This window comes from Pelodiscus sinensis, chromosome 19 (assembly GCF_049634645.1).
Source record: "Pelodiscus sinensis isolate JC-2024 chromosome 19, ASM4963464v1, whole genome shotgun sequence".
Lineage (NCBI taxonomy): Eukaryota > Metazoa > Chordata > Testudines > Trionychidae > Pelodiscus > Pelodiscus sinensis.
The window spans coordinates 5,424,725-5,445,151 of NC_134729.1; the positions used below are offsets into that span (position 1 = coordinate 5,424,725).

The following is a 20,427-nucleotide window of genomic DNA, read 5'->3' on the forward strand; positions in this document are numbered from 1 at the left end:
AGAGAGCTGGGAACAGCATCAGCTAGGGCACAGGAGGGAGTCAGGGTTCCTGGCCTCTAGACCCACCTGTGACCTCAGCCAGGCCATTTTGCCTCCTCGAGACTCCGTTTCCTGATCTACTTCCCTGCCCCACTGTGCAGATAGGAACCCAGCTCTCCCCAATCCCAGGACCCACTGGGAGGCCCCCGTAGCCGCCGGGGTACGTACCAGCGTGGGAGGCAGCCCCCAGCCGGATGGGTTTGCTATAAAAAGACAGGCCAGGCACCCCCCACGCACACAGCTGCTGCCTCACCATCATTCACCACCCACCCCTCCCCAGCACCCTGCTTGCAGGACTCAGACAGGGAGCCGGACACCCCCCTGCTGGGGCTGAGCAAGCCCCCGCCCAGGGGCCAGGCGGAGCAGGAGCCACCTGAGCTGTTCTCGAGCATGCGCCCCACGGGCAGGGCAGCCCTGGGGTCAGCGCCCTGGCTCAGCTCACCACTTCGACCCTCTCCAGCAGTCCTGCCCACCCCCACTGTCGCTATTGGGGGCTGTGACCTCTGCCCACCCCATACGGCAGCCCCCCCAGAGCCTGCAGCTCCCCCTCCATTCCCAACCCCCCAGGTTCCAGCTGTACCGCCAGCAGGAAGTGGTCAGCTACGGCACGTGGCTACTGTCATGAGCTCAGGGTGTACTGAGTCAGGCTGTGATGCCCCTGGGGCAGAGACTCACTGCTGCACCCCGGCCCCATGGAGCTCGGATTTCAGCCTGCCCCTAGAACAGTGGTTCCCAAACTTTTCGGCATATCGCCCTCTTTTTGATTTTTGAAAAGCCCTCAACTGCCCCCCCCAGCAAAACTTGAACAAAAAAAAAAGAGGAACTTGCTGGGGCAGCAAAACTTGATGGGGGGGGGGGGGGCACAGAAGCTGGGTTGCCTCGTGCCCCCCCTGGAATTTCTTCATGCACCCCAAGGGGGGCACACCCCCCAGCTTGGGAACCCATGCCCCAGAAGCAGCATCCTTGTTATTAGCACCCACTGCCAGCCCTGTGGAATGCCCCCCGCACTGGGAGCTGGAGGGGCCTAGCCTGTGTCCGGCAGGGTGCATGGCTGGCTACGGGGCACCTGGGGAAAGCTCCCTGCCCTACAGTGGCTGGGCTGCCTTTGGCACGGGGCTATTTTAGGGCACAGCACGCATGCAATTAGGCTGCTAACCACAGGGGCGCTGGGAGACTCTCCCGGCTGCAGGAAGAGCTGGGGCCGGCCTGAGGCACCTGCAGGCAGGGAATTGGGGAGCAGACCTCACAGGCAGCAGGACCCCTCCCTCCCCCCAAGAGACATCGCCCCCAGTTCAATCCATTTGCAGGGCTGCCAATGCTGCTGCACGCCGTCAGTGGCCTCGGTGGCCATATGGCTGAGCTGGTGGGAGCTTACGGAAGAGCTGTGCATGCCACAGGCTCCCCTCCCCCATGGGGTCCTTAGCCGCACAGCCCATGCAAGACTGGCAGGTGCGGGGCAGGAGTCCAGATGCCCAGGCTGCTTAGCCAGCTCTGCCACTGACACCAGGGGCGCATCCTTTTGCCCTTGCTCTTCCCGCTCCCACTCCCCTCGGGGCCCCGGCTGCTGCCCCGGCTTGGGAAGGGCACGATCCAAGTGAAATTACAACAGCCACACGCCCATGCAAAACAGTCTCATTGTATTGATCAGCATCTGTGCCAAGCGTTGTAACCGCAATGCCCGTGTCTGTACAACCCTCACCTCCTCCCCCCTCTAACTGCCCCAGTGTCCCAGCCACTGCCCCACCACTGTCAGTCTGCTCTGGGGTGGAGGGGAGACGCTCCATTTTATAGACACGGCCAGCCAGGGAGCTCTCATGCTGAGCCACCCTCTTCCTGTGGCTATTTCCTGAGAAACTTTTCTGAGAAGTTCCAGGGAGGGGAGTCGATTTCTCTCCCCTCCCCCAGCATGGGGACAGAGTGAGCTGAGAGAGGGAGCCCCGTGTCCAAAAGGGCTCCCATGCACAGGCCGGGGCTGTCCCTCCGCGCCAACTCCTCGCTCCAGAGACCCTGGCAAGATGCTTGCTAGCCTGCAGGTCAGCCAGCCCCTTGGGTTTGATCCTGCTGGGTGCTCTGCAGGATCGGGCCCCAGCCCGCCGGAGGCTTCTCACCGTCCATGTGACGGCCGATTGTGAGTCGCTCCGCACCTCCATCTCGCACAGCCAGTCACGAGCACTTTTGCAGGCAGCAGGAGGTTACAGCAGGCTCTCCTCTCTCCACCCACTCGGAGGGCGAGGTGGCACCGGGTGGAGCAGCACGGGGGAGAGATGCAGACAGCCCCACGGTTCAGTCATCTGGGGGCCGAGCCGCTGCTGTCAATAGGGCTGACACGCGAGCACCAACTGCGTGGCAGGAAGTCACGGAGAGCAGTGACGTGGCCGAGACAGGAGGATGCAGCTGGAACAGCAGAGCCGCCGCCAGGGACCGCAGGTGGGGGACCCCACATTGTTCAGGGCCTGGGCCCTCCCCATTGTCAGGGGAAGGGGCTGCCCACTCCAAGAGCCCTCTGGCTACTCTGCCGCTTGGGAGCCCCCCAGGGTAGCACCAGGATCCCGCGACAGCCCCACGGCAGCCCAGCCCACTGGAAACACGAGGCAGAGCCAGCGCCCCGCCCAGGAAGGGAATCGCTGGCCTCTGCTCCCCGAGGCCACTCGCTGCTAGGACAGGCCTGAGGGCAGGGCGGGTTTGGTCACATGAGGCCTGGAAGCAAAGGGCCCCTCCATGCTCTGTTCCCTCAGGACACTTGAAGTCACCCCCAACCACACAGAAGTGCTCAGCTCCCTCCTCCGACAGGCTCACGAGCTGCCGCTGGAGCACCCCCCCATCCCCTCACCCATTTCTCCTTCAGGGGTGTGTGTGTGAGAAACCCCCTCTGCCTCTTACAGCAGAGCCCCCCCAGCACTGAAACCCAGGCTCCGTGTGGGAGCCCCGAGCCCCCCGCGCGGCCAGGCCATGGCCCCACCCAGGACTAATAAATAAATAAATAAACCAAACCAACTTCTAAAACCTGGCAGCTCCCCGGCCCCCGTGGCCCCGGGCCCCCACCCGCTACAGGTGGCTCTCCTCCTCCTCCAGCGAGCGGTTCAGGCCCGGGATGAACTTGAGCAGCCGTTTGCGGAAGCTGGTGTGTTTGCTCTTGCGGGGCGTGGCCATGCAGTTCTTTGGCTCCGCTGGCCTGTCCCAGAAGTGGCCCACGGCCCCGTTGCTGTTGCTGGTGCATTTGACGCTGGCGCTGCGGGTCAGGGCGGGCCGGCGCTGGGAGAGGGCTGAGGGGGCGCTGCCCCCTTCCCGCCCGGGGTGCCCGTCCAGGGAGTCGGCCGAGTCGAAGAAGCAGGTCTGGTAGACGGAGTCCTCGCTCTCCTCCGTGGCGGTGCTGACGCAGCTGGAGGTGCTGCCCGCGCCCGACAGCATCTTCCCGAAGGAGAGGGAGCTGCCTGCGAGCCCGGCGCTGTACAGGCAGGAGCGGACGGATTCCAGCGTGTCGTAGATACTGGGGTCTTTCACCACGATCCCTGGGGGGGAAGGGGGGCGCAAGGGGTGTTAGAACAGGCCTGGCCAGGAGTGCCCTGGGCACCGGATCGCACAGGGCAGCGCCCAGCCCCGGGCCCCCTCCAGCAGCCGGGCGAGGGCTTCAGGGCATCAGCCAGCAGGCTAATCCTCTGCTCAGCTGGGCTCAGCAGTTTCCATCTGGTCCCACTTAGCCAGCCATCTGGAAGGGCAGGCTGGGCGTGCTCCCGCCCCCTCCCAGCAGGGGGAGGTTGCTACCCCGCTCCCGCTGCCTTTCCCTCCCCAGGCTAAGCATGCACCCCCTCCCCGCGCCCCCACTCACCACGCACCAGCCTCTGCTCCTGCACCATCAGCGAGCGATACTCCCCCCACTTCTCATACAGGGTTTGCTGCAAGACAGACAGGCCAGTTAGAGCTGCCGGGCAGGCGGGCGGGGTGGGGACCTGGCTGGGGCAGGCACTCGGTCACAGCCTCACCTTTAGGTACTGCAGCCGGGCCTCCAGCTCCGCTCTCCGGATGGACGTCCCATACAGCGTCTCCAGTCTGCAAGAAAGGAGCCTCTAGTAACGACCAACCAACTCCCAGCCCCCCTCCCAGTGCCCAGAGAAAGGGGATCCCCAGCTGGCCTGCCCCCCCCCCCCAAGCAAAGGGGCACTGGGGGTCTTCCCTGGAGCTCTCTGGAGTTCAATCCAGCAAGGTAATTCGCAGGTGAGCTCTCCAGATCCCTTCGTTCACTTCCTGGAGGGAGGTGCCTGGTGCCGACAGCAGAGGGGAAGGAGACGTCTCGGGGCGATGGGATCGGAGCCGGAGCCGGCTCCTTTGCAGCCAGGAAGAGCATATCCCCAGGAGATGCCCTAAGAGCAACGTGCCAGGCTCCGGGGGCCAGGCCGCACCGGTGCAGGGCAGGGGATAGTTCCAGGGACGCGGGTTCCCATGAGCGCTGGTTGCTCCTGCAGACCCCGCTGCCAGGACACGCCAACCAGTCTCGGAGCACTGGGGCAGCTGGTCGCCACCTCCCGCACAGAGGCTGCCTCCCGGCCCTGGCTCTCCTGCAAGCATCTCACCTGAGCACGTTCCCAGAGGCCTTGATGATCTCCACGATCTCCCGGTGCCGGATGCCCTCCACGTTCAGCCCGTTCACTGCTGTGATGGTGTCTCCTGGGAGGCACACGGGGCACTTAGAGCCGGCGCCAGAGCGCCCCACCCTCAGCTCAGTGCCTGGGCAGAGGACTTACTGACACAGCCGCCCACCTCCCCAGCCCCCGAGATTCCAGCGCTAACCCTGCACTCTGCTTGAGCCTTTCCCCAGTTAAGCTCAGAGGCACAACTGGAAACCCCCCCGGAGTCCAGCCTCCGCAGCTCTAACCACTAGACCTCCCCCCCAGCCTCTCTCCAGGGCCAGGACCAGTCCCCAGGAAGCCCGATTCTGGCTGGAAGCCAGGACGGCAGAGCGCATCCCAAGTAGCAGCCCATGGCAGAGCTCAGCGCTACCCCACACTCCAGCAAAGTTTGGAGAGTCACTTCCTGTGCCGGGCAGCACAGCCTCCCGTCGCGGTTCGTGCTGGGACATAAGGCAGGTGATGCTGCCTGCATGGCCGGGCCACGCCAGGGCTGCGGTCAGCCAGGGGCGATTACGAAGGGCAGTGCTTGGGACTCACCCCCACCCTGCGCCCGAGACCAGTCTGCTCCCGGGGACCCGGAAGCCCAGGCTCACATTCCAACAGTGCAAGACACAGAAGAGGCAGAAGAGCCGGCACCCAGACGCTGCCTTTTCCTGAGCGATTTCTCAGCTCTCCTGCTGGGCTACTCCCAGCTCCGTCTGCCTCGGTTCCATTTCCCTTTACCTCCAGGTTTGCCCCTGGTAGCCAAGACGCCTGGGTCCCCCCATCCCCTGGATGCTTCGGTCTTACCCTGGCTCTGACAGGGCCCCCCTCACCCCACTTCCATGCCTCGCCCTGGTTGGCGAGACGGGAGCGGAGTTTAGGGGAGCAGCCGCCAGGCACTTACCCAGTTTGAGCCCCGCTAACTGGGCTGGGCTCCCCTCGTGGACCCGGCACACGAAGGTGAACATTTCCACGCTGTTCTTGTCCTGGTGGTGGAGTCCATAGGTCTGGAATAAGCAGCTGGGGTCAGTGGGAAGGCCTGAGACTGGCTAGATGCACAGAGAGCCTCCAGCAGCTCCGGCCACCCCAAAGCAGCTGCCTCCCCGGCTCCGTGCTACAGCGGCGGAGCCAGAGACTGACTAGGCTGCATCCCCTCCAGCCCGCGTCTCTGCATCAGCCTCCAGCATGTCAGGAGCCATCACACCCAACGTTCCGTATTTAACCCAGATTTGCATAGTGCTTAGCAACGCGCGGCAACGGGGGCCCCCACATGGGCCCCCGAACCCAGCCCGCTCCAGATGGCTGCTCTGCGTGAGCCGCCGGCCCCCTCCCGCCATCTGAACCGTGACTGAGTCGGGGGCGGTTTCTGCAACTTCGGCATCATCGCTGCTAAAAATAAACCCGGGCTCAGATGCAGTTTAAAAATACCAGACAGGCAGAGCAAGGGCTGGGCTGAAATCGCTCAGAAGCCCGGACGGCCTCTCCGGCCCGCCAGCGCGCTGCGGCTCTGGGGAGCGGGGCTCACTGCAAGAGCCGGGCACGGCCTCAGGGCAACCTCCCTGCAGCGCCTCGAGTCCTGAACGGGTGCAACCACAGTGCCCCCCGGCTGGCACAGCTACACCTGGCCGTGCCGCACATGGGCTGGCCTCTGTCCCCACCAGCCGGGAGGAGCAGCGAGAGAAGCCACCCTTGGTCCCAGGGGCCCTGGCCAGCCAGGCAGACCCATGAACTTGGTTTGTTTTCTTAGAGTGAGCCCCAGCTGATTTCTCTGCCTCGGGAGGGGGGGGGGGGGGGACAACTCACCTGGATCTCAAACCCAAACGTCTCCTCTGACTCCTTCTCCAGCGTAAGCACCTTCCTGGGGAGAAAGGAGCATCAGCAACCAGCCTAAAGGTGCCCCGTCCCATCCTATGCACAGCCACATGCCCAGAACAGAGCCGTAGGCTCCAGGGCAGCATCTGATTCACGTCACTGCAGCGCCTGCATGATTCCCCACCCTCAACACCCCCCCCCTTGCCACAAAATACATGCTGGCCTTGCTGACGCTTTGTTTCCCAGGAGTTTTGAGCCTGGACCTCATAGCACTTTCCTGACACCGCCCGCCAGGTGCCTCCCTCAAAGCACGGGAGGGTTAAGTGACTCGCCCAAGGTGACCGTGGGTCAGTAGCAGAGCCAGGATGAGGCCCGGCAGGTTCTAGCTCTTGGTCCCCCTGCTCCAGCCACTGGAGTGGAATCTCTCCAAGACATGGGGCTCGAAGCCAGGAGTCCCAGAATGAGCATTTGAAGCCAGAGCCATGTTTAATTTTGCAGCACTCCCAGCAAGGGGCCGGAGGGGGAAGAGACAGTGAGTCAGAGGTGAGAACTTCAGTGCTGGCCCGACCCACCATGAGTCTCAGCCACCCCAACTCTACAAGCATCCGGCCCTGCCCTGTGCTCCACCCACAGGCCACCCCTTTTCACAGCCCCTGGCAGGCTGCCCCAGCTGCTCCCCAAAGCCTGTTATTTAACCAGTCGCATAAGCATCTCCTGCCGGCAGCCATTCGGCTCCACATGGGTTTATTCCCACACAATGCGGACAGGCAAGCGGCGGGAAAGCACGTCGTGCCCCCTGGCCAAACAGCTGGCAAATTAAGCCTTTGCAGAACCCCTCTCCCCCACCTTCAGTGAGTCACTGGGCTTCCTCGGGGCATCAGGAGGCGCAGAGACAAAGGAGCAATCAGCAAACCTGGAGGAGCACCCAGGGGAATCGCTGCTGTCAGGAAACAGCAGCCAGCTCTTTCCAGCTCTGCCATTGCTTGGGGCTGTGAACTTGGGAGCATCCCTTAATCTCCCTGCACCTCATGTGCTCCCTGTGGCAAATGAGGACACTGGAGCAGCCCTGGCAGAAAACCTTGGGGTGGGCTGATCCATGGAGAATGTGGCATGGGGTGGCTCACAAGCCCTGACCCCCATGCACTTGCCCATGGGTTAGTCTGTGGGAGGAGCCTGGGTTGACGGCAGTTTCTATAGCAGGGTTTTACGTTTACAAGGAGGTGGCTCATTCAGCGCTTGTCTGGGACATGTGGGGTTCTTGGCTCCACAGCCCCCATTTTGACACTACACTAGAGCAGAATTCCCTCTAATGTTTTCCACCTGAGTGCAGAATAAATGTTGTTCTGTGCACCAAGGCAAGTGCAGATGTGCACCATCAACACATGCACATGCTGGCGGCTGTGGGCGCTCTGCCCATCAGCTGCATCTCTCCTGGGCGGCCACACAAGTGCTCTGCTTACAGGGAGCCCTGCACTAGAGCAAGGCCCCACTTGTGCATCAGTGCAACACGTTTTGTGTGTTACCCACAGCAAGCTGGGCTGCACCCTCCCCCCACCGATCCCTCGGCTCCCAGTGCAGATGGGCCCTTCAGTTTAGAATTAGCTTGGGGGCTCTTTCTCCAAGGGGATGCAGGTTTTCCTACATGGAGCAGACAGGTAAAGAGCTGCCTTTCCAGGGCTCGGCCGGTGACTAGCTCAAGGGGTTCTCAAACTTTCTGGCCCATCCTGCTCAACGCAACCCTTTCCACAGACCCACCAGCCAACCACCCACGATGACAAAATGGGTGCAGGAGGGGTGGGGCCAGGAGGTAGGGTGCAGGAGTGGGCTGAGGGGGGGAGGTCTGGCAGGGCGCCAGAGGGCAGTGAGGGTATAGTGAAGTGTGGCAGGGGGCTGGAGGGCAGGGAGTATAGTGTGTCAGCTGGAGGGGGGTGCAGGAGGGTGAGTGAGTGAGGGTCTGGGCATGGGGCGGGTACTGGACCTGGCTCCATGTTTCCTACTGCTTCCAGGCACCGCCCCCGCTGCTCCCATTGGCTCCGATTCCAGCCAATGGGAGCAGCGGGGAAAACCTCCAGGCAAGCAGTTTCCTGTGCAGCTATTCCCTCTGCTGGGGGCGGGGGAGCGGCTGCACGTGAAGCCACTTCCTTCCCCTGCAAGTCGGATACAGCCCACAGGTCTCCCCCGCGCAGTAGGAAGCTGGTGCTGATGCTCCATCCTCACAGGGCAGAGGAGGGGGCAGGACTGGAGCATCAGCACAGGCTCCCTGCTGTGGGGTAGGGGGACCCATGGGTGAGAGACTGGTGCTCGCTTGGCAGCTGGGGACCTTCTGGCACTTGGATGACCAAACTGGCTTTGAACTGGTTTTACACGTGCCCCGAGGCTGGAGAGCAGAGACCTCCCTGGCTTGGAACCTGCGGCGAGCACAACATCTAAAAGACCCTTTTCCAGCACTGGTGTCTGCAGGGTACCAGCCCCCGTGCAACATGCCAGCCTGCCCCCCGAGCGGGCCTTGAACAAGGCTCCCAGCTGTTCATCTGGCTCGTAACAGGGCGTCTTTAGCTTGGGAGAATTTCACACTCTAGCAAAGAAAATTCATCACTTTCCCCCGCCCCCCACGCAATCACCTGCCATGGCGAGCCGCTCAAAATAGCCTTTATTTATAGACTTCCCTTTGCCGGTCAAAGACACCCATCTCAGCAGCTCATTCACCGCTGCGACGGGCTGATCCTGAAACCCCGGAAGGAAATGCAGCGCTTGCTCGCACCTTCAGCAGGTGTGTCCAGAGCCCAGATGGCCAGCGGGTTTGCCTGGCACACAGCCTTGGCTGCAGGATGCGGGCTGGGTTTCTGGAGGTGCAGGGGACGCACACGCTGGAGTCAGAGGTGCTCAGAGAGTCAGGTCCCCACCCCAATCCCTCACTGACTGCAGACCTTTCAAACCCCTCTGGGTGCAGAACTCCCATCGGGCCAAGCCCCCACAGGGACAGGCAATCATTTTTACAGGGGAGCCACTTCACCAACACTGAAGTGGCCATGGGCCAGCCCCCAGAAGCAACATTCCCTCTGAACTTTTCCATCCATGTGCGGATTATTTCCACTTGTGTGCGGAATATTTGTGTGTGCACCAAGGCATGTGCAAATGTGCACCACCAGCAGAAACAAAAACCCAGCTGTGGGTGCTCTGCTAATCAGCCGGGCAGAACTGAGATCTCTCCTGAGTGGCCACACAAGCGCCCAGCTTACTGGGAACACAGCCCGGAAGGGCCAGTTCTTGCTAGGTGCCGTGCACCCCTAGTGGGGGGTGGGGAGGAAGGGACTTTATGCGCTCCCCCACCCCCAGGCCAATTGGGACCTGCAGGCAGGGGAGTGTGCCAAGTCATTTGCTGCTCAAATGGCTGGCGGTTCCCTCCAGGCACTGCACAATCTTGGCACGGAGAGGGAGCCGCCAGCCTTTTTGACCAGTGAAGGACTTCACACAATCCCCCACCTCTGGATCTCACTTAGCCTGGGGACGGGCAAGCAACAGGGCGCTGCGGGGGTGGGTCAACAGCTCGGTGGCCAGATTCAGCCCATGGGTCTCCCCTGACATAGTGTTTCCCATGCCCCCCGCCAGGGGAGATAGTTACCCATGGAACGTGGCTGAGGACTTTGCACCCCGAGCTCAGCGCTGGCCACAGCAGAAAGGTTCAAATGCCCCTGCTGCTTCAGGAATTAACCACACTTCTCTCTCCCATGCTGTTTCTAAAAAGACAGTCGGCCTCCCTCCCATGCCTGCTGGCCCTCAGGGGCTCTCCCCTCACAGACAGCCAGCTGGGCTGCGTGCCGGACCTGGGAGTGCGAGGAGCGGGCAGCGAAGGCCTGGTGTGTCAGCCCAGCCAGAAAAGCAGCCTTGCCCTTCAGCACTCGGACACACAGGAGCCGGTCAGAAACGGGAGGCTACTTGCTAGGAGCCTGTCGAGATGCTAAGGAGTAGCCGGAGGCGGCTGGGCTTAGAGGGCAAAAGGGGCTTTTGCCGCCCCTGGTGATGGGGAAGAGGGGGTTGAAGGAAGCAGTGTGGTTACCTGTGCTGCTCTGGGGACTGGCTCAGAGGTTTCCATGCGAATCCAGAGCCCTAGGAGAGAAGGAGAAAACAGACATTAGACAGGCCGATCCCTTCCGCCCAGGCCTGCAGTCGCAGACGCGGCCCCCGTGGGACCCCAGAGCGTTTGCTACCAAGTCGTGGCCCTAACTTAGCACCCTCCGGGCGAGCTCAGAACGCCAGACTCAGCGTGGCTGGAGCCAGGACATGGGGTGGGATGGACCCTAAGGTCTGGCCCAGCCTGGTCAGCCACACGGCGAGCCAGTGGCAGGGCCAGGCCCAGGAATCCACGGGCCCACTACGGCTGTCCCTGCAAGGTGGCGCTTGGAGCATGCGTGAGTGTGGGGGTAGGGACAGCAGGTGCTGCCTTCCGTAATGGCCGGGCTCCACTCAGGGGATCTGTGCTGACCTCACTGCTACCCCAAGGTGCCAAAATGACTCCCCTTCACCCCCCTTGTGCCAAGGCACCGAGTCAATCGCAGCACTGGGGTCCTGCCCAGAAAGCACCAGAAATCTGCCTCCCCGGCACTCCAGCCGGCCCGTTGGCAATAATGTTCACGCGGGGGCCACTTAATGAGTTTTGGTAGGTAGTCATGGGCCAGCTCCACCCTGGAAGGGGTGGGGCCTGAGTGGAAGGGGCGGGGCCTGAGTGGAAGGGGCGGGGCCTGAGGACTAACTTCCCACCAGAGTTGTCTGGGGCCAGAGTCTTTGAATGAACACAGCAAACGTTCACAGCTTCCAGATCGGCCGCTACCGTGTTGCCAGGCAGCCGCCCGGGGCTGCTGCAGCTATTTAAAGGGCTCACAGCTCCGGCCCTGCTGAGGCGGTGCCGCAACTGGGAGCCACAAGCCATTTAAATGGGATCCTGCTTCCTGAGCCATCCCCTGGAAATTCGGTGGCTCAGGCAGCAGGATATAAATAGAAAGCGGCCACATGCAGTCCAAGGCCAGATCCAAACGTTCGGTGGGCCGGGTCTGGCCCCAGGGCCGCATCCTGCCCAAGCAGCCACACAAGACCCGGCTGTTTGCTCCTGCAATCCGTCACCTGGCAGAGCAGTAAAATCTGCAGCACCGAGTCTGAGCCTGGGAGGCCTTGTGGTGCTCAGGCCGGGGGGCTGGAAGGAGTAGTGGAGTCACAGGGGCTGCAGCTCAGCCTCTCTGCCCCCCCCCAGGATTTCAGAGCCAGGGCCTGAACGGCTTCCTCCTCTGTACCAAGCCAGAGCCAGCTGACTGGGCTCTGGCCAGACCCCGCCATGGGGCTTTCACTGCAGCGTTGGCACTGCCCAGTCACTATGCGCCTTGGGAAAGCTGCCAACATCCCCAGCTCCATGCTAGGGGAAGCAGGCTGCACTGCACGGGCACTGCCCTTTGGGTGAGATGAGACACCAAGGGCCTGCCTGATCCCACCGTCCTCCTTTGCCAGACGGCCACAAACCTGTGGCAACTAACTGGGCAGTTACACCCTCCTTTCCTGTGCCGCCTCCTCCGGCAGCAAAACAGCGCACTGCATTCCAGACTGCGCCGCGCTGCTGTGTCACTCCTGCAGCAGCGGCTGCGCATCACCCCAGACACAGCCGCATGTTGGGAGAGGAACAAGCGATGTGGGGACAGCGTTGCTGAAGCCCTGGGAACGAGACAGGCTACAGAGGACGAGCAGCAGGCCGCGAGCACCAGAGCTTCACCGGGGGATGGATCGAATTCTGCTTTGATTCAGGCTGGAGCCTGCATCTGTTTAACACTTGTCCCCCGGCTCTGACATCCAGCGGACTCGCTGGCCCGTGTCACGTTCCGTGCATCGCGTGCTGCGGCCAGCGCTTTGTGGGGCTGGGAGATGGAAGCCCCGCAGCCAGAAAGCCCTCTTTGTTCGACCCCAAAATGCAACAATCCCCCTTATTGTCGACCAGTTCAAAATGGGGGAGCGGTGCATGCTGGGAACCAGTGGCCAGGAAGAGAAGCCTAAGGAATTAGCATAAACGGCTCACCCCAGAAGTGGGCGGCCCCAGACCCCACTTGACAGCCGGCCGTAAGAATGCCAGACATCCCGGCCCATGCATATGCAGCGGCTGACTATAAAGAGGGGGCTTTGTCACCGAGTGTCTTGTTTTGCTGCTCTTTGGTTCAACCCGAGCCCCGCTTGGAGCAGCCAAGACGCAGACAGCAGGTTTTTATTAAGCGGCCTTTGAGGATCCCGGCCGCCCCCCCGCCCCACACAAGCGGATTTCTGTTTGAAAATAAACACGTGCTAGCGCGCTGCCGCAACTCCCCCTGGCTCGCCAGCCAAAGCCCCGGCTTCCCTCCCGGCTCGGCTGCCTCTTAGCCCAGCACACCCCCCGCCCCGCTCCCACAGGGGCAGGTCTCAGCAGCCTGCACCAGAGCGCCCTCGCAAGCTAGCGCCTCTTCCTTCCACTGCCTTCCCTGCTCCTCAGGCTGGGGCACAGAGAGGGGCTGTCCCACAGGCTCTGCTGCCGACCGTGGGCCTGGCCAGTCCCGTGGCACTGGCGGGCACAAAGCGCGCCTGTCGGAGACGCCGGGCGAAGCCAAGCGAGCTGCTGCAGCCGTCAGGACGCTCTCTGCTCCTGCCCGGCGGGAGGAAAGCGCACAGAGAATAAATAAACCCTCCGGAGCCTCCCGTCGCAGGCCTTCCTGAGCAGAGCCAAAGCCAGGCAGCTTCAAACAGCAGCCCAACTGGGAGCAGCTGCTTTTAGTGCCAGGGAAAAACCATTAACCCCCTCCCCAGCTCCCGGTTTGGTCTCTGGCAGCAGCCGCCACAGGCCTGGCGTCGCCTTGTGTCATTCAACACAGGCCCTGGCGCGAACGCGCGCTTCCCACATGAAGCCAGAGGCAGCTCTGACAGCAGCCGTGGCCTGCAGGTGGGGCATTGTTCCTTCAGCGGGGGAAGGGGTGTAACAATGGCCCACACCTGCCAGGCCTGCCCCCCAGCTGCGATGTGCTGGAGTCAGGTAATTTAACTCCCCTCCCCCCCAAAGAGGGAGCTTTGAGAAGCCAGGTGTTGGTACCTTTCCATTGAAACAGGCCATGCAAATGGCTCTGCGCCTCCTATGGAAATCCAGCTTTTGAAAGTGAAATGCGCCGCCCTGCTCCTCGACAGCTGACGGCTCCGTAAACAAACCTCGCGGTTCATCCGCTCGCCAGCAGAGCTGGCTTCCTGCCTGGGGCTGGAGGCACCAGCACCGGGGTGGGGCCCGGTGCGCCGCTATCCGGATTTCTTCCCATTTCCACACAGCCGAGTTTCAGCTGGAACATCCCGAGCTGCACACCCGTGCGCTCACAAGCCCCCGTGCGCTCACAAGCCCCCGTGCGCTCACAAGCCCCCGTGCGCTCGGGTTCAGCACTAGGGGCAGTTTCTGGGGCACAGCAGCACAGAGGGGGTTTGGTAGAGGAGCAGGGGAAGGCAGACTGTTCTCATTAGCAACCAAGCAGAAAAGTGAGGGTTCTACATTCTGACCTGCCCAGGGCACACATCTCTGCCTGCTGGAGTTTCGTAGGAGCTGAGTGGATGCAAAGGAGCAAACCCCAAAGCGCTGTGGGATTAAGCTGCAGGCGCACGGCAGCCCTGTTCTGGCTGATGCCAGTGCTGTGTCACATTTCCGTCTGGCATGAGCACAAGGCCTGTGGGCCTTTCGACTGTTCTCTGCCAGCTACAGGCTCTGTGTGGAGTCAGCACTCCTGGGCTTTGAACCCTTTGCTCCAGGAAGCCCGGCCATTTCAAACGTGACTATGGGAGCAGCGAGCCAGCCCCGGCGGCAGGGACCCCAAACCCTCCCCAACGCAGGAAGTGGGATGCGGAAACAATTCCACCCCACCCGGAAACGCAGGAACCGGGGGGGGCTAAGAGTCAAGCTCTGCAGAAGCGGCAGCTGTGACTGCCTAGCTTAACCGAGGCTCTTCGCAGGGCAGCCTCGAGATTCATTTCTCTTCTGAGCATCAGCAGCTTCTCAGCCCCCCCCATCCACCCAGGCCACTTTCAGCCACAGGAAGTTTCCTCTGAGACGGAAAGTCACGCTTGCCTCGAGGGACAGCGAGGGAAGCACGTGCAGCGCCTCTGAAGGCAGCTGGGAGTGACGCCCGGCTGGGCTTTGCATGCCAGCCTGCCGGTCAGCATGGAGGGGCTTGGAGCTGCAAGGAGCCAGAGTCACACCCCAAACCAGTGCGCAGGGACCCTGCGTGGAATACCCGTGTCCTAGAGAGCATAGGGCCACGAGTTGCCTTCAGCTAGTGCATGGCAAAGGGCCCGTCTCGCCGCCTCCCCACCTCTGCTTCAATGACCATTTGCTACTGTGCCCCAGCACTTCTATGCACAGCCTCCTTCCTCCTCTGCCCTTCAAAGCCTTCCTCCTGCCCCCAGGAGTAGAGTCAAAAGCAAATGCCAGCAACTCTCCTGCCAGCCTCCCAGCACGCCCCATCTGATCAGCCTTGCTCAGCAGCCCTGGTATGAAAAACAGCGTCCGTCATCCCCATAACTAGGTGAAAGTTAAGAGTGTCATCAATCCTCATGCTTCTGGGCATGGCTGCCATCTGGGATCAGGAAGGAACATCTCCTTTGCGGCTTGTGACTGGGAAACCTGCACAGCCATGGGGTTTGATGGCTTCCCCCAAAGCATGCTCCAAAATGGGTCCTGGCATCCAGTTCCTTTCCAGCTAGAATTCGGTGTGATGTGACCTGAGCCAAACCCTGCTGGTTGATGGACATCCAAGGCAGCTATTGATGCCAACTGGATTATAGGGATAATTTCTATTGAGAGAGATAGGCCTGCACCCAGTAACACTCCACTTGGGTTGGCTAGAGGGACTTGCAGAGAGCAGCAAGCATTAGCTTGCTTCCCAGATGCAGAAGCCGTGGCAAAGGGGCCACGATCGACTCCACCCAAGAGCCCTGACCTCCACCTCCGCACCCACACACCGGCCGTGCCACAGGGGGCTAGAACCCGAGAAGATGCTGTTAGAATGAGAGGTGGGTGCAGCCGTATCCTTCACTTTCCACGGGTTCAGCTTATGACTAGGGATGTAACAGTGTAGTCAATTAACCGATAAGCAAAAGCGTATAGGTTCATGCTATAGACTACACGCATTCCCACCCTGCCAGTAAATATTTTAGCAGGCTGGCCAGCAGCCCAGCTCAGTCCCAGCTTGCAATGGGTCCTGGACCTACCCCCTCTGCATTTAAAGTGTATTAGGAGCCAGGTGGGCAGGCAGCCCAGCTCAGACCCCTCCCCACCGGACAGGGGCTGCCCGGGGACTCTAGAATAGTTGACTAACCGATAAAAATTCGTGACGTTAACCGACTATTCACTTAACCAGTAAGCAACATCCCTACTTGTGACACGCAATTTCTCTGACAGGGCTGCAAACTCAGCTTGGTACATGGGCATGGGGAGGGGGAGAAGAACAGCCAAACTTCTAATACATAAATCACCAAAACCCATAAGAGATTCCAGGACCCGCACTGAGGCGACACTTTTCTGTCTTGGCAGGGGACGAGAGAATCCGTTTTGCTCTCCTGCGGCTACTGACGCCTCCGGCTTTACAGACAGCACTTCAAAACCACCACCCTCTCCCCAGCAAGTGACACTGATGTGGCTTTGCCAGAGATCAAAAATGCAACTAGACAGGGTTGCTACAGAACCATTCCAGACCTCACACATGCTATCCGCCCTCGCTTAGCTAAAGAACCTGAGAAGCGATTTGTTTCTGTTCTCCCCCCCCATCAATCGTCTCATTTTCCTGGAAAACAGCGTCAACCATGCCCTGAAACAGTCATGACATCATGGTACCCTGGCACTGATCACAGGCTGTCAGATCCCCCCTCCTACAGGTACAACCATGTGCACCTAACAGTTGATCACTTCAGAACTTTCAGCCTCTTGCAGGAGCCAATCCTCACGCAGAGCACGGCATTCAAAGTCACTCAGAAACAGATGTTCTCTGCACACACAGCTGCCAGTGTTCCAGGCTGCCACAAGATATTGTGCGAGGGGGAGCGGGCTGGAAGGGAGTCCTTATTTCTCCAGTCCTGCCTTAACACATAGAACAGTGTTGCAGAGCCTGCACATCATGCTGTAAACAGCACAGACTGGACTTGCGAGCTCCCTGCTAGAGGATATTACCAAGGGAAGCAAGTGATGTCAATGGCTGTCAGAAGAGGACTGGACAGTAAATGTAGCCAACTAAAAATTTAGCCAAATAAAACCACAGACTGTGTGCTGATCCTAGCCCCCATCCCATCCCTTAGATGGCACGTTTTTAGGACCTGTCTTTGCCTATGGTGCTGTAGGAATGGTATGAAAATCAGCATCCGTTGCCCCCATAACTAGGTGAATGTTATAAGTGGTATTAATCCTCAAGCTTCTGGGCATGGCTGCCAACTGGGGTCAGGAAGGAACGTCTCCTCCCCTATTGCCACTTGGAAACCTGCACAGCTAAGGGGTTTGACTTGGGGGTCATATGGCTTCCCCTGAAGCACCTGCCACAGGCAATTGCTTCAAAACAGGTACTGGCCTCTAGTTCCTTTCCAGGTAGAATTTAAGGTGTTTGATGTGACCTGAATCAAACCCCACAAGTTGATAAATATCCAAGGCAGCTATTGATGTCAATTTGAGGATAGGGATAATTTACATTGTGAGAGACAGTGTCTGTCTTGGGGCAGATGGGAGAGTTGCTACGGCTGTCAGTTCCCTTTACAGAGCCCTGGATAAGTGCTTCTGAAACAAATACATGCTGACAAGACAGAAATACACAAACACACAGACTCTGGGCTAGGCTCCTGTAGTTATGCCGACTCGGCCCTTTCTTTCCCACTGACAGTCAAACTTCATGTGCAAAGTTTTGATAACTTGGTTCAGGTCACAGCAAACATATTAAGCCATTTGAAACCCTTCACGTTCCCACCATCCAAATATTCACTTTTTACCATCCTGCCTGCCTAGAAGTTTAAGCCAGTTATCAACTGAGGAATTCTGGACGCCCCAATTTTGAAAGCAACCCTTTGACATGGAACGTTAGGGGGTTTTCACAGGGCATAGAATACACAATGAGCCCAAGGTGTTCTCTTTCCACTGGAACATGTCACGTCAAATCTATGCCCCACACCATAAGCTTCAGATATAATCTGCTTTTACAGAAGTCAGTGGAACATTCATAGAGAGTTTTTTAAAAAAAAAAAAAAAAAAATCAAGAATTTCAGTGAAAAATGTGGCTTGAAACCAAACAATTCCCTGCATTGTTTACAACCCAAGCACCAGGCTAGGGCATGAACAACCAGCAGTGAAACTGCCTAGGAGAGGACTAGAGCAAAAGTAAAAGCAACTTGTCACTTCATTGTCTGTTACGGGTGAGAGGGACACAGGAAGGAAACTAGCACAGAGCCAGCATGGCATCAGATCTTTGTAATCTTCACTTTCCCACAAGCGCTCTTTTTAGAGAGAAGTTTAACTCGTCAGCGTCCCTTTAAGCACGAAGCAGAACATGCCTCTGATTTTTACGCAATAAAGTTACCTTCCCTTCCCCTTGCCAGCCATATAGGGTCTGATGAGCAACAAGGGGGAAAGTTGGGGTCAGTTCAGGCCCCAAAGCAGGAGGGTAAACATGCTCCCAGCAGCACCACAGGCTCCAGACTCCTGATGCTCTTTGAGGGTTGAGCTTCACCCATGAGGGTGGGTGGGGGACATCACAGAACAGGACACGCCCTAGAGGTGAGCAGGCCCCTTGGGGCTATGGGGAACTCGTGACCTTTCCCTGCACCCCACGCACTGTAGGTGGGGAGGTGACACATTGGGATAACAGGGTGCTGGCTGTACTCCAGGGAAGAGCCAAGTCCCTGCTGGGGGGTGGGGGGAGGGAAGGAGATGTGGCCCATAGCTTGAGAGTCCAACGGGATACAAGCCTGGAGGTAGGGGTTTCAGTACCAGTGGGACAGTCCATCTGTACCTAGCCTGTCGGCTGGGGTGGGAGTCTCAGGGCAATGAGGGCTCAGCTCAGTCACAGCCCAGAGAATTCAGTGGGGCGGGCGGTGGGTCCGGGTTCAGCCTGTACCCAGCAGGTTAGTGGGGGCGAGGGCACGATCCCGGTCCAGTCCATACCCAATGGAATTAGGGGTTGAGGGTCTTTGCCCCGATGGAGGGGGTCTCAATCCTGGCTTGCTTAGTGACAGCGGGTCAGTGAGGAGGGAGGGAGAGCAAGCTCGGTCCGGTCCATACCCAGCGAGTCGGGGGGAATGGGGAGGGGGGGAAAGAGAGAGGCTCGGTTCCAGTCCGGTCCATACCCAGCAGGACACTGGGCCCCGGTGCAGGCTGTACCCAGCGGGTCAGTGGGGGGAGGGCAGGGAGAGATCTCGGTTCGGTCCGGTCGGTACCTAGCGGGTCAGAGGGGGAGCTCGGTCCCGGTCCGGTCCGGGCCCAGGGGGTCGGGGAGCTCGGTCCCGGTCCGGTCCGGGCCCAGGGGGTCGGGGGGGGGGGGGAGCTCGGTCCCGGTCCGGTCCGGGCCCAGGGGGTCGGGGAGCTCGGTCCCGGTCCGGTCCGGGCCCAGGGGGTCGGGGGGGGGGGGGGAGCTCGGTCCCGGTCCGGTCCGGGCCCAGGGGGTCGGGGGGGGGGGGGAGCTCGGTCCCGGTCCGGTCCGGGCCCAGGGGGTCGGGGGGGGGGGGGGAGCTCGGTCCCGGTCCGGTCCGGGCCCAGGGGGTCGGGGGGGGGGGGGGGAGCTCGGTCCCGGTCCGGTCCGGGCCCAGGGGGTCGGGGGGGGGGGGGGGAGCTCGGTCCCGGTCCGGTCCGGGCCCAGGGGGTCGGGGGGCAGCTCGGTCCCGGTCCGGTCCGGGCCCAGGGGGTCGGGGGGGGGGGAGCTCGGTCCCGGTCCGGTCCGGGCCCAGGGGGGTCGGGGGGGGGGAGCTCGGTCCCGGTCCGGTCCGGGCCCAGGGGGTCGGGGGGGGGGGGGCCAGCTCGGTCCCGGTCCGGGTCCAGCAGGTCGGGGGGGGGGGGGGGGGGGAGCTCGGTCCCTACCTTACGTGCCCGGGGCAAGGTGCCCCCGGAGGCCGCCAGCGCCCGGTACATCTCGGCCGCCCGGCAGCCGCCCAGCGCCGGCAAGGAGCCGGCCCCCCCGTCCGGCCGGTCCAGGGCGGCCGCCCCCGCCGCATCCTCCTCCTTAGGCTGGAGCCGCCGCAGCCGCCGCAGGGTCATGGCCGGGCCTGGGGCCGGCCGCCGGCGCACGAGGCTATATCGGCCCGCGGGGGGCGGTGCCGCCGGCGGACACGCCTCCTTCCTCCAGGCCCCGCCCCATAAGGGAGAGGCCCCGCCCCTTTCCAACGGGAACTCCGCGGCGCAACGCTCTCTAGGCGGAGAAACCACGCCCCTTCGGTCAAACCCACGATCCCAATGCAGGCAGAGGCCACGCCCCCGTCCAGGGAAACTCCACCCCGTGGCTAACAAACCACGCCCCTTCCACGTTAGCTCGGAGACAGGGAGCAAGAGAAGGGAAGCCCCCTCCTTCCAGGGAACTCCTCCCCTTAGACACAATAACCCCACCCCCTTCGGAAAACTCCTCCCCTTAGACACAATAACCCCACCCCCTTCGGAAAACTCCTCCCCTTAGACACAATAACCCCACCCCCTTCGGAAAACTCCTCCCCTTAGACACAATAACCCCACCCCCTTCGGAAAACTCCTCCCCTTAGACACAATAACCCCACCCCCTTTGGAAAACACCTCCCCTTAGACACAATAACCCCCCCCTTCGGAAAACTCCTCCCCTTAGACACAATAACCCCACCCCCTTTGGAAAACACCTCCCCTTAGACACAATAACCCCCCCCTTCGGAAAACTCCTCCCCTTAGACACAATAACCCCACCCCCTTCGGAAAACACCTCCCCTTAGACACAATAACCCCACCCCC

General features: G+C 60.9%; 1 protein-coding gene across 1 annotated transcript; it reads right to left on the reverse strand.

Moving 5' to 3' along the window:
* Positions 1 to 1,608: 1,608 nt before the first annotated feature.
* Positions 1,609 to 19,743, reverse strand: TAMALIN (trafficking regulator and scaffold protein tamalin). Its single transcript, XM_075902032.1, has 8 exons — positions 19,537 to 19,743; positions 10,516 to 10,565; positions 6,450 to 6,504; positions 5,551 to 5,653; positions 4,608 to 4,701; positions 4,020 to 4,086; positions 3,866 to 3,932; positions 1,609 to 3,548 (listed from the first exon to the last, which is right to left on the reverse strand). Exons 1-8 carry the CDS (start codon positions 19,711 to 19,713, stop codon positions 3,085 to 3,087), a joined length of 1,077 nt encoding a protein of 358 aa, XP_075758147.1. The 5' UTR covers positions 19,714 to 19,743; the 3' UTR covers positions 1,609 to 3,084.
* Between the last annotated feature and the right edge of the window lie 684 nt (positions 19,744 to 20,427).

Excerpts from the sequence above, each read along its gene's own strand:
- TAMALIN (XM_075902032.1), bottom strand. The coding sequence starts at position 19,713 with ATGACCCTGCGGCGGCTGCGGCGGCTCCAGCCTAAGGAGGAGGATGCG. Across the intron at positions 10,566-19,536 it reads CCTTGCCCCGGGCACGTAAG|GGCTCTGGATTCGCATGGAA; the intron begins GTAGGGACCGAG and ends CTTCTCTCCTAG. Across the intron at positions 5,654-6,449 it reads CGTTTGGGTTTGAGATCCAG|ACCTATGGACTCCACCACCA; the intron begins GTGAGTTGTCCC and ends TGCTTATTCCAG.